Raw genomic sequence first — 13,374 nt, 5'->3', positions numbered from 1 at the left:
CAAAACAGCAGTGCAGGCAAACTCGCAAGTTTTGCAACATCTATGTAACATATAATAATTTTTTTTCACCGGTATTTCTGCTTTATCTTGGCGTGAATGGTGCACACAGTGGCTGAAGGAGTATATGTGTTGCTGGTGCAGCACCAGGTCTTAGTGCCAGGAACACTGCAACTCGTAAGTTCTGATGCCCCCAGCGCTATACTCACGAACAACTTTCTTTAGCACTGCTATGACATTGTCAAGATTTCTCAAGAGGGGTATGCTATTCAACGAATTGACTTTCGCCAGACTGAAGTTTTGTCCCAGATGGCCTCCCCAATATAACAAAAGAAGAACAGCAACGTCCAACATTGTGCATATCGCATTCTACAAGAGAATTCCACACAGCAGTCATTGCAATGTGATAAGCAATGAAAATAAATTAAAACATAAAGGATACTTATGACCTTCTTGTTTAATGAAGGCATCTTGCCATCCGGCACAGTTTCCGGTGCACCATAGGCTGAAGAGAAGCGAAAACACAGAGATATAGATAAGACAGGCAATGTCAGGCAATTTTTTGTTTATTCAGTGCCACCAGCGCAAGACAGCCACACTAACAGACCTGTTGTTATAAATATCAAAACAAGCATGCAAAAAGTTTGACAACATGAGTGCTGCTTCCAAGCAGTGTAACCTTTTTTTGGGCAGGGATTTATGAAAAAATTATATGCTTCATTATATTGACAATCTCATTATACTGAAGTTTGTCACATTGAGATATAACTGTATATCATACGTAGAAGTTCGCAGGAGTTGCCACAGTATACGCATAACCTAGTGCTGTAATCTCGCATGTCACTTTCAACTGTTCAATATTAGATTAACATTGAGTATATGCAGTGTAACAACACAGGCAAAACTTGCACTGCACGTGGGAAAGACGAAAGCACAAAGCTGGATTTGCATATTTATGGCCTCACAACAACCGGTCATGCCGACGACTTCAAAATAAAAAAAAAAGTCCCGGCTTTGCCGCAAAGGCAAAGCAATGAACGCGATAGCAACAATTTGGAAGGGCATGCACAGAATGTCGACGAGATCGAAATGTGCCCCGAGTTTCTCACGCAGAAATGACAATGACGCATGACACGTACTCACAGGTACAGATGAACGTGAATAAGCATCTCAGTTGTTACTTCGCTGCGTCTGAAAAGCGCGCCCTTTTCACAAATGAAGGCTGTGCAACGATTGCAGTGACCTTTGTGCGCCCCGTAACTACAAAAGAATCATTCCAGTGCAAGAGAAATGCCAGCCAGGAGGTATGATCCCCCCAAGCAGGAGATAAGGGCGCCCAAGAGATCGTCCACTCCACCCCCTTTATTCTCTCACACAGGCCAATGTACACGTGAGAGATGAGAGCCGTCTGTCACGCGCTCATTGCACCATCTTGCTGATAATGCCGAAAACCCCATAGCTTTCCCCTAAGATGCCCGCCAACAGCCGTAAGTGGTAGATAAAACAGCTTGCGTTTGAACAGTAAAGGACGTGCTCCTCAGTGGATCAGTGGCTAACGCCTTGCATTCACGACGCGAAAGTCCCACGTTCGATTCCACGCGCTGGAGTCTTTTTTTTTTTTTTTTTGCAATTTTTTTTCTTTCTTGCATTTTCATATACATATAGATATGTATACATATACGGTGCATGACATCGACGCCGGTGGCGAAATCCAGCCGAGAGTGTCCTATTGCAATAAAATAAAGTACTAGATAGAACTGCAACACTCAACAAAATAACTCAATGAACTTTCTGAGCCGCTGGAACTAGGAAATGTTAAACTAGCATTTTTTTTCATAAAGTTGTCTTAATAACAGCATTTTTCAATTGATCTCTGAATTACTGCAGAAATCAGTTGTTTTCTTCTCTGCAAGCAAAGAACAAACATTCATTTTTAAACCTAATCAACATCTGTCACTAATACCAAGATTTTGTGCAAACCTCATTACCATTCATCACATAAATTCCAAAATTATTCTACAGTGACTGATTTACTTCAACTTCGCTTTAAAATAAAGATGCTGAAATTCATACCATCTATCGAATTCACTTGTTTCAGTAGTGCCAGAACTTTATTGGTTTTGTTCTTAGGAGCAGAACTTCTGGTTCAACACAACAGTACAGAAAAAGGACTCACTTTTGAGAAGACTGAGGAACCTAGGATGTTCACGGACAAACTCTGGAGAAGGTGTTCCCCCTTCTGCTGTTCCACCACACTGGACCCACAGCGGAAAGAAGCGGTTTACATAGAAGATGCCGGCTTCGCGCCTTTCATCTCTCGTGACCTGCATAGCATCAGACGAATTGATTCAATGGCACATTTACCACCCCTGTTTGATTAGTTACATGTCAGCAATCATGCGGCCACATGTTAAGGTGCCTGTAACATCATTTCTGCCCCTACGCCATCTCACATAATATTGTTAAAAACATATTGCTAGTAGGAATGATGCAATAACATGTACAGCACTTGCAAATTCATGCGCAACATTAAATTTCTCAGTGTAATGACTAGCATGCGCTATGTCTCCAGATAACCACGTCATATATACAGAAATAAATCCGGTTTCTGAAGATAGTTTTGTCTCTGACGTACTCATTTGAGTTGAGGTTATGCCGATATGTCCTGAACTAAAGAAGGTTGAAACGAAAGCATGTGCGTCACTTGGCCCTAAATTGTTTCATTTTAACTTTTCACCACTGCACCCACCATCTAGAAGTAACCATCCAGCAAATCTTGTAAATAAATGTCTCAGAATCGTTCCAAAGTTATGCCACCTAGTTCAGCCATTGTGCACATTTAACCTATGTTGAATTATTTATTAACCGCATTTAGCGAATGTTAAAGGAAATAACATTGCTCAAAAAGCAACTCGATCTTCATCTTTTCTTTTTTTCCTCACCAATCCATGAACACCCCCTCACTAGAACATTTATGAGCTTGGTGTGATGGCCCCTAGCCCCTCTTGCTCCTAAGTCCCACCAGCTTCCAAAGCCTCAGCCACACACTGTCCATAATGCACAATGGAACCAGAATGTCACTGTCAGGGTTCCGACATCTTGCAACAAGGGCCACATGTCAATCGTTGCGGCAAGAAATTGACAGTTCTTCAGAACTCCCACATCTTTATATTGCATGAGAACCTATGCTGTAAAAAAACGTACGTTGTATGCAAACAATGACAAAATGATGTTCTTTTTTGCTCCATTATTGTGTTTAAAACAGCAGCATTCGACTACACATAACCTCATGAATACACGTGCGCTGCAGCTGTTAAACGAAAACAAAGGCAAGCGCACGTCTCAGCAACCCTTAGGGGAAGGCCTATATTGGCATCGAATACTGACCGCCATCCGGTCAAGAAGCTGCAGCTTTCCCAGATGAGACACTATGAGGCAGCGAGTGATGTGCCTCTTCTCACGAACCGTTACAGGGTTCCCCTTCACAATCAGATCCTCCAGAGAGGCCAGCTTGTGCAGCTCCGCTATGCTGACCCACTGCAACAATGAGGACGTTGATAGTAAGAAAGAAAAGCAAAGCCACAACAACTGACAGTGCTAAGAAAGCAAAGCTTGCAACATGTGCGTTCGTCTCATAGGTCTCGCACTTCTACTTAGCCACCAGGTGGTGACAGCACTTAGCCACTAGGTGGCGACGGAAGTTTTATATACCGTATTTACTCGCGTAATGAACCCACCTTTATTTCAGAACGTTCATGCCAATTTGGGGGGAGAGTTCATTACGCGAGACAAAAAAGTCACGGGAGTTACAACAGCGAAAATTTCGCATGGCGGCTTTGCTTGTTTGGGCCCGTGAAATGCGTGACAAATCTTTTTTTGTAGCCTGAAGTTCTTTTTGTTTCTCTCGCAACGAAAGCTTGCAGATTAACGCCGAAGTGTCATCCAGCCGCTCGGTTCAAATGCTTCAGCGCTTGCTGTTTGTAACCAGCCGTGTAGCTAGCGTACCGGCCCAACATGCCCTACGCAGCAGGTGTCCCAGCTAAGTTTATAAGGACAAACCCGGCAGCAAAAAAGTGGCAGTATTGCTGCAAGGGCGAAGCAGTGAATACGATAGCAACAACTTAGAATGTAACACTGAGAATGGCAAGAAGATTGAAATGTGCAGCACGCTGTTCACGCACACATGATGTATTAAACAACACACACAGGACGAGAACGAACTAACAAGGTTTACCGCTCAATACGTAGCGCGCTGTTTAAACAAAAAGGATGCACTAAACTTAATCACAGGTACAGATATGAGTGCAAAATAAGAAGTAATAAGTGGTCTTGTTGTTACTTTCCTGTGTTTGGAAAGCGCACTCTTTTCCCAAATGGCGCCTGTACAGCGAGCAAAGGCATCTTTGTGTGCCCGGTAACTAAATGCGATCGTTCCAGTCAAAGTGGAACGCCCACAATTGTCCCCACCGAAAAATAAGCACTTAATTATCTAGAATGTAAGTGGCGTTCAATCGACCACCAGATAAATATCGGTAAGTGATAAAATAGTTAAATGATCCCCAACGATAGGAGGGCAATATGATTCAATGAAAGTAACTAGCTTCAGTCTTGACCCACATACAATGCTAGAATGCCTCTATCACAGACGAAATAATACCTCCTTGCAATGATCTATATAAGAAATATTCAGCAGTTGTCATGCTTTTATTTGCCAATTAAACCAGAATAAAAGCAGTAACAGAAAAAAAAATACTTGCCTTCAGTGCAGTCAGAAGATTTGTCTATGATTTTGCTCACACATGAGAAAAACAAAAAATCATGCGCACGTTCTACTACTGCCATGGTCTCCGCCACTCGTGGAACCCACATTGAACGCGCCCTCTTGCTGTAGCCGGGTGCGTGAGGCGATACTCGCTGTTTTTGCTTGGGAGGCCGGCAATTTGGACGGCCAGAGAGAACCCCACTGCGCGCACGCAATCTCGGAGGCCATGTTCAAAGCCATGCGCTTTGTTTTTGTGCTGCTGTGCTTGCGTGGCGCTATCAGCAAAGAGTTTTCTCCTGCATTCAACAGATGAGGCCTTTCCGTAAAAGGTACGACTTCCAAATTTTGATTGACGTTTTCCGCACTCGCAGATGTTTAGCATGGTTGAAAAACTAGGTTTTGACTTTAATTTTAAGTGTTCCTATTTTGTGATATAATTGCTTGATTTAATGCTGTTTCAATCATCAATGACACTGGCTATCATACCGAAATAAATTAACAGATACATTACAAAAAAGTCTTTTTTTCTGTTTTTTCAAGGTGAAGGTGGGTAGTAGGTTCGTTATGAGAGTAAGCTCATTATACGAGTGAATACGGTATTAAAGCCAGGATGCAACTGTTCCACGCGTGAAGAATGTTCAGAGGTGGTTGGCTAGGAGACGCCTCCATAGCTTTGCAACAGACTGCCAGCACAGCTCAGCAAGTACAAAGACAGGCCAAACGTTTCAAAAACATCACAAGCAGCAAATGCAAAGTTCGATAGCGGTGAGCATAAAACATGTCATGCATGGCTGCCACTACTTTTGCTGCACACATTTCACTCTGTCACTAATTTTGGCCATGACCTCCGAGATTGGGTTGCGCATACTGTCTCACGACAACGTATTATTGCATTTAGGTGCAAAATCGTGCTTTTTCTAATCAGGATGGAGCAGAAAATCTCATTTAGTTCAATTCGGTGCAACAGTGGGAGCACCGTGATTATCACAAGGTACAAAACATACAACATGACTGCCTTAACATTGCTTTCTTAATTGTAGTGACACGTATCTCGAAGGAGTACAGCCACTAGCGTGGGTCTGGTCTTAGCGAGCCGCAAGGCACCCGTTAACCGTCGCCCTGGCGAGAACACAATACTGCTCAAGGTCACAATCTTTTATTGTCTGTGGCAACACCAAAACGCAGTACCGCCCGTTGCAAAGGCGCGGCGGGAAAGCAAATGGGCTTATCCACTCCGCGGGCAAAAAGTACTACACAGGGTGCCACGAGCATGTCTTGGTGGTAAAAGTGATCCACGGAGACATCGAGACCAAGGCCCGGTTGCTCGAGCGAGGGCAAAGGCGTTCGCTCGCATTGGCTTCGGAGAGAGACGGGTCGGCGTAGCTTGGCCACGCACTAAAACGCCGTATCGCCCTTCGGCGGAGTGTACATAAAGGGGCAACAAAAGGTGAGCTTTTGCCTCGGGCACGAGGTGCCGTCAGTGAAGTCCAACAAGCCCCAAACAACGGGAGTCGACGGACGGAAAAAGGAATGCGTGCTCACCGTGAGCTGTCCCGGAGAATCTGACCCACTCCCGACGCATGCGCCCGAAACCTCTCGGGAGACCTTGCGCGCTGCGCCACAGTTGACATCCGCTACAGGGTGAGAGAGGTTAAACGTCACTCCGCTCTCCCAGCGCGGCAGACAGCAGAGGAGGGAACTCATGTCAGGATATGAGACAGGCAGAAAAAGCGGCAAAGCCCACACAAGGGCTAGCCTCAATTCCCACACTATAAGGTCACCATATGTTAATGGATCCATGAAGTGAGCTAGCTAAGTTGAACTAGCACTCAATCATATGTGCACATGAATACACACTCGTTTACAATTTGCAAACCCTTTTCGATGACATATCAGTCTAGTGAATTATCTCCTGAAATGCTCACGACATAGTTAAATGAAAAATGGTTGACAGGGTTGGCAACCTCGTCATCTTGTACACTGCCCAAGTCAAATTCGCTCGAGAAATTTTCATAAATTCTAATACTGTAATATTCGTTCAAACATACAGAGCACTCGAATATTTCCATGTGCCTAGAAAAAGCCACCAATCCGTGCGCTCATTACATTCGACCAGTGCTTTAACAATGGTACATCACAGGGTTTCTTTAGTAAATTTAGGAACCACCGATCTATGAGCTCACTATGTTTGACAGCTGCTGTAACAATGCCAACAGCCTGCCCACCTCTTCGAGACGGTTGTTGTGAAGGTTCAGCGTCACCAGGTGAACAAACAACGGGGTTTTCTGGCCCGGCGGTGTCTCTGGGAACGAGACGCTTGTCAAATCACAGTCAGCCAGCGACAGACTTTTTAACCTGGGTAGAGGAGGAGGTGCGCACACAGCACTCAATTAATAAGCTCCATGGCTTTCAACACAGGAAGAAAAGCTGAAGTAGCTGACACAAAGGCCTTGCTACTGAACAGATCTGCTAGCCTATACGTAATATTAAGTCAGGATTTGCCAAAATACGTGTCGGTAACTCAATAATAAACACGACAAACGCTATTTAGTTTTGTTTAACATCCAACCAAAATCTACGATACTGGTCTCACTAGTGGTTAATGGTCTGGTGAAAATGAACAGACGCCTGTGAAGATAAGCACCAGATTTGCAAAGCCTTTCACTAAAAAAAAACTGTCAATTCTTGCTCCTAACCATAAATGTCAGGGTCATAACAACTAATCGGAAAAAATTCTTCATTTTGCTCAAGGGCAGCATATACCCAGCATAGCTCTTGCTTTGACAAGCATGCTTGGTAGGCCACAAAATGTGCAAAAAGAAAATACAGCCAGGAACACCATTTCGAAGTTCTCGAACAAATGCAACAAAATGTCTTAAATTTCGAGGCCGTCGTAGTCTTTTAAATGAAAAGTAATAACACTATGTTTCAAATGAAGCAGAGACATAACATGACAAGTTTCGAGTAAGTCTGTTGACATAACAAGGTCAATACACGAAAAAGCAGCTTCAAAGTCCATGATTACCTAAAATGCTGGGGTTTTAGTGAAAAAAAAAATTTGGAAATGAGGTTATGACCTTCTCTTTCTTTCATAATAATGAAGCTACAATTGACAGAATGACAATAGAGTTTTCAGTCAATAAATTAGCAGTCCAAACAGACCGGCTGAGCCACTATGGCATACCATTGATGTTCCTGTGATCCAAAACGGCAGCTCACCTCGGCAAGCGTCCCAAGTGGCAGACGGTCTCCCACGAGGAAATGGGGTTGTCCTGTAGGGACAGGCACTCCAGCTGTTGAAATAGCGTGTCGGGCGGCTGCCGCAGGACGCTGATGCCGTTTAGCGACAAAACCAGGTCCTCGACCCAGGGCCACATCTCTGCACACTGTAGGGCCTGCAAAAACAGCACGGGGAGCCATGCCGAGCTCTAGAAGTTGGGAGAGTTGGTCGCGATCCGTTACTGAAAGGCTGCAGTGCTAATACACTCACACCTCATTATAACAAAGCTGCATCTTGCACAAAAATAAGTTCCTTATATCAGAAAATTCGTTATGAAGGTATATTATTAATACTATGTCTATTGCAAGACTATTCATCTACTTCATTATACCCGATGTTTCATTATATCCTGATTCATTATATTGAGGTTCGAGTGCACTAAACTTGAGGTCCAGAGCAAATTGGATTGGACCGAATAATTCAGAACTGCACTGTTCGAGTATGTTATGCAGAAAAAATAATTAGCATTTCTGTCACAACCCAACTAACTGACACAATATCTTTAGGAACTAGAAAATATAGGCATGTGAAAATGTCTTTTTTTGGCTGCTAGTGAATCGGAAGCAACCTTGAACAGTAGCTACATTTGAATAAAATAGGGTACAAGTTACAAGTAGTGAAGTACATGATGTCTTAAGGGGGCAGACTGGTCTTTGGGGCCAAAAAGGGACAAAAAAAAATCATTTTTAAAATTGGCATATTTGGTTTCTGCAAGTATTTTTCTATCTCTCTGCAAATTTTCACACGCCAGGTAGTGGTAATTTTTTTGTAATGTCATTCTGACTGTCCAGATTCTTGGAGACGTTAACATGCAGAACCTGCAAAAAAATGGCGAACAGACTTCGAGGCTTCTTTATAGTTTGCCACCTGCGTTAGAAGCTCTGCTACGAATTTATGAGCACTTTTAAGACGATTGCAAAACATGCGCACCATGATTGTTGCTTTTTGAAGAAGCTGCGTGTTTTCTTTTGGTTTTTCCATTTTTCTAAAAAAGCTAAATTTAAGACTATTCAGTTTTGAGGCGTCAATATCTCTGCAGCTAGGGCAGGTTCAACAATAATTCTTTTTGCAATGGAAACCTGTATGTGTGTAGAGTGCAAGTATCGGAGCAGAGTTTAGAGCACAAGCCTTCTAAATTAATTACTCATCGAAATTGTAGCATAATTCTAACTGCTTTTGAAAATTGACAATTCATTTTGCTGTAAAATAATTTAGTAAGGCCTAAAAACAAAAAAAAAACTCTTGCATTTTTTCAATCTCTAGTCATAAGTCTATGTTGACATATTTTAAATATCACTTTTCATTAAGCATTTTTTTTCTATGACGGCCTCAAAAACAGAGGGTGAACTTAAGTTATCTCACAAACAAGATGAGTTACAAAAAAACTAATTAAATATTTGAAGTAAGTAGAAAAAAACTGCACAATTCTGTGCAGTTTGATCAAGATCACTGAAGAAATAAACAAAAAAATGTCTAAGACCAGTCTGCCCCCTTAAAATTTCCTACACTTCGTGCATATAAGCTTCTATAACATGCTTTTAAAATTTCAAAAAAAGTATTAGGCAAGGTGCAGCTTAGCACTGACAGCTGACAAGTGTGGTTTCACAACACGGCAGCCCCGCACTGCAGTAAAACCACCTTTTTGGGGGGTTACACGTAGTTGACATGTGTATTCCAAATAGTTTGAAACTTCAAATAATTTAAGCTCGCGTGAAGGCAAATTTAATTGCTGTAATGTTTGTTCAAATATTCAAAGCACTCACACATTTGCCCATGCCTACTAAATTGCAAACACATGACAAAAGGATCACGAGATGAATGCTGTCAGAGTTTGTTTAGCACTGCAGCCTTTCAATAGCGATTTATCAAGAAGTTAAAGGGGTCCTGCAATACAAATCAAGCGTGCCGTTTTCATCACTTTTTCTTGAACTGTGAAATACACCGTTATTGCTCCACGGTTGGCCATAAACAAAGCTGTTATAATTATATTTCTACAAAGAAACTGTAATGAAACTCCAACAGTGCGGAATGCAGACGTAAAAGCGTCGTAGGGCCTCTTTACAGGGGCCATAAGACACTCACCCAACAATTTGTAGTTTTCAGCAAAAACTATTCATGAAGGGTTCCTTATGCCTCGCTAAGACCGGACCCACGCTAGTGACCGTACTCCTTCTGGATACGTGTACACTACACTGATGCCCAACGCGGTATCAAAAGCTCTAAGCTTTTGACTGCTCTTAGTGGGTCAGTTCGCCTGCTCAATTCGGACTTGTCGCAACGTGCCTTCTTCGTGGCATTTTATTCCCCTGACCTTTTTAGGCGGATGCCACGCTGCACAAAGAGGCCATTGCCTCTATTGACGGGCACCTCTTTTGCACCCATTCGTGTCCTCACCCCCTGTTGTGGTGAACATACAAACAACGCGGTAGCTGACGTGCTATCTTGTGCCTCCTGTTGTCTGCCGACAACCTTGATCCCGGTGCAACAGCCGCTCGCAGTGCCCTCGCACATGCAAGCGTCGGGGGCGAAACAGTAGCAATAAAATGGCCACGAATCTGCATGCTACACTGCATATGTCGTCGAAAGACAATAGTCCTGCGTCTGGAGAGAGTGAACAAAACGTTTATTTGATGTTCTGCGCAAGAAAATTTGTGAATGGTATTCTGGAGGCCCTGCGTTAGTACCTTGAGCGTCAAGTGGAGGCGAACGAGCACATCGAGGAACGTTAGACAAGAGTGCCATCTGGAAGTTCAAAAACGAAAGAAGGCCTGCTTGCCCACGGAGAAAGATGCACTTAGTATCGGAGGTGATAAGGTGTAGAATGCTAAGCGACGGGCAGGTGCAACCACCGTGTCATCTTGGCAAAGCGTTGGAAGCACTTACCTTATTGAGCATCGCGTTGCACTGTCAGTGCAGCGTGATAAACACTACGGTTCTTAAAATTACTTGTGTGTGCCTTCTATAGTATAAAGGCACACATACAAAACATCAATGTGTTGTTATGGTACCTCAGATATGCGCAATAATTGCTTTTTAATTGACAATCGCACAAGTATGAACGCTGAATCTTGAGCAATAATAGTGGGTGCTGCGGACAGACAGACAGACAGACAGACCAAAATTTTTCTGTTGGAGGTCCCTAAGAAAGACTATCGTCTTAAAAAGGGGAATCCCCATGCGGATGACCTTGGCTGCTATCCAGGTAAGCGGCGCACCACGTAGCGGACGAGTGGAGAAGCTTTCTGAATGCCACAGTGCCGACAGCGAACCCGTGACACCATGCACGCGGCAATTGCTGCGGTCCTGAGTGGGTGTGATACCAGACTCCACCCCTTGGGGAAATGGGAATCACTTTCGGCAGCAAAGAGCTACTGAAGGCTCAGCAAAGTGATCAGTTTCGAGTGCCATAAAGACAGAGCGCCGTATACGCTGCTTGCTCTGTGGCGTTGCGCGATAACAACTGCCTCGAAGAGACGTAGCGCTGTTACGCTGCTTGCTCTGCAGCGGGCGCAAATAGGGGGGCAGGAAACAGCGTGTGTCGCCGAATCCCCAGCGGATTCATTTTGCTGGACCATGACGGGCTCCTGCTGAACTATATAGCCACCGGCGAGAAGTCTGTGGATTCGTTTAAGGTGGCTGTGCCCAAAAAAGTCCGAGAGCCACACTGTTGCGATCCTCTCACGACGAACTGAAGGCGAGTCACCTGAGTGGCTCAAAAGTTTTCACAAACTGAGCAATGTTGTGACCTGGCCCGGCACGAAGCGTGAAATTTATCACTATTCCGTGCCTGCCACGTCTGGCAAACGGTGGAACCAAGGGTTGGCAAGCCGCCCGGTCTTGTCAGTGAGGGTCCGTGGCGCGTTCTTGCTGAAAGACCCCCTTTATGGGAAAACTCAGCCGTGCCCACATCACAGACCTGAAGCCCCTTGTCACGGTCTGACAAGCTCGTGCCAGCGCCCAGCGGCACTTCGTGCAAGCAACGAGGCGCACCCGAAGCAGAGGACTGCATTCGGACATTGCACCATTATCATCTGAGGAAGCGGACACCTTCGTGATTGCGTGCGGGACGGCGCACTTCTCTGCAACTCAAGGCCCTCAGTTTACTGTCTAGCCTCAGTATGCTTAGCTTCTTTGCGGCCTGTTCTCGTAAAGAAGTCAACCCCGCCAGGTTCGCTGCCAAGTTTTCTTTTTTTATTTAAGTGTTCATGAGTGTTTCACGTTTTATGTTCTTTTGTCTAATATGAAGGGTTAATTTATATTTTATGTTTTTATTTTCTTTTGGCCAGATATTGAGTGTAATTTTTGCTCTGCTTTACTTTTTCTTCCGTGTTTATTTTGTCTACCGGCAAAGGGAGTTGTGACCTTCAACGTTCATGCTTATGCGTGGAGAGAGGGGCGAAGAACGCTTTGTGCCTTTGCTCGCGCAGCCGTTGGCGGTGTGTGTGTGCTTATGTGCATGTGTATGTGCGTGATGCTTCTGGGCGTGCCCGGAAAGAGTGTGTGTCGTGGTTTCATCCCATCTACGTGGACACTAGAGGTGCTCGTGGCCCAAACCTGCTGACGTCAAAAAGTCCAGCTGTGCTCTGCTCTCGGCCGTCGCCGAGAAGGCCTGCTGCCCCTTCCACCTTGGCACAAGGCCAGCTGACAGCAGTGATATGCTGCCGGCTAACGCCAGGGCGCCTCGCAGCCAATTTCGGTTCAGCCTCCCTGATCCCTGGAGAGGCCCAGCTTCCCAGTGAGGTTCCCCCGTGATTCATCGAGAAATGCGGGACCTCCGAACCACCACCGAAGCGGTGTTCGTCGGACACGCTGGCCAATCATCAAGAGCAGCCATGAGCTATTAGTGAGCCCCTTCCATGCCTCTGACCTCGCACACGGGCATCACACCCAGCGGACATTATCACGCACTTCCGCCCCTCCGCACGGTGGCAGCTATTCCGCCTCAGCACCACGAACTCTAGCCTTACTTCCTTTGCTCTTTCTTTTTTTCACAAATATATTATACTGTCATGTGTTTATTTTGTTATTGATGTTTTCTCCTTGTCATTTTTTAGCAGCAGTTTATAGGGCTGAACTGAGGTTAGCTGTTGCTCATAGCAGTGCCATTTTAACTGCATGGATGACGTCTGGCTGCCTTTGCTGACCGGTGAAGGGCAAATTTAGGAGAGGGGAATGTGGGAATTGAGGCTAGCCTGCCGCCTTTGCACAGTCTTTGCCGCCTCTTTTTGCGCTTTCATATCCTAACATGACTCTCCTCTCCTCTGCGGTCTTCCGCACTGCGGCAGTGGGGAGTGACATAAAAAGCCCTCTCAACCGGTAGCGGATGTCGACTGTG

General features: G+C 44.7%; 1 protein-coding gene across 2 annotated transcripts in view; it reads right to left on the bottom strand.

Annotated features, from left to right (window-relative positions):
- LOC119167352 (tubulin-specific chaperone E-like) overlaps nt 1–13,374 on the bottom strand; it is a 32,166-nt gene that overhangs the window by 6,337 nt on the left and 12,455 nt on the right. For both annotated transcript variants that reach the window (XM_037418820.2, XM_075884634.1), the window contains exons 7-11: nt 7,979–8,154; nt 6,985–7,114; nt 3,385–3,534; nt 2,174–2,321; nt 440–502 (exon numbers count right to left, since the gene is read on the bottom strand). In XM_037418820.2, the coding sequence (XP_037274717.2) occupies nt 440–502; nt 2,174–2,321; nt 3,385–3,534; nt 6,985–7,114; nt 7,979–8,154 (667 nt within the window). The remainder of the gene's footprint in view (nt 1–439; nt 503–2,173; nt 2,322–3,384; nt 3,535–6,984; nt 7,115–7,978; nt 8,155–13,374) is intronic.

This window comes from Rhipicephalus microplus, unplaced genomic scaffold (genome assembly GCF_043290135.1).
Source record: "Rhipicephalus microplus isolate Deutch F79 unplaced genomic scaffold, USDA_Rmic scaffold_42, whole genome shotgun sequence".
NCBI lineage: Eukaryota > Metazoa > Arthropoda > Arachnida > Ixodida > Ixodidae > Rhipicephalus > Rhipicephalus microplus.
The sequence above is the reverse complement of the archived record's forward strand: the minus strand, read 5'-3'. Positions and strand labels throughout refer to the sequence as shown.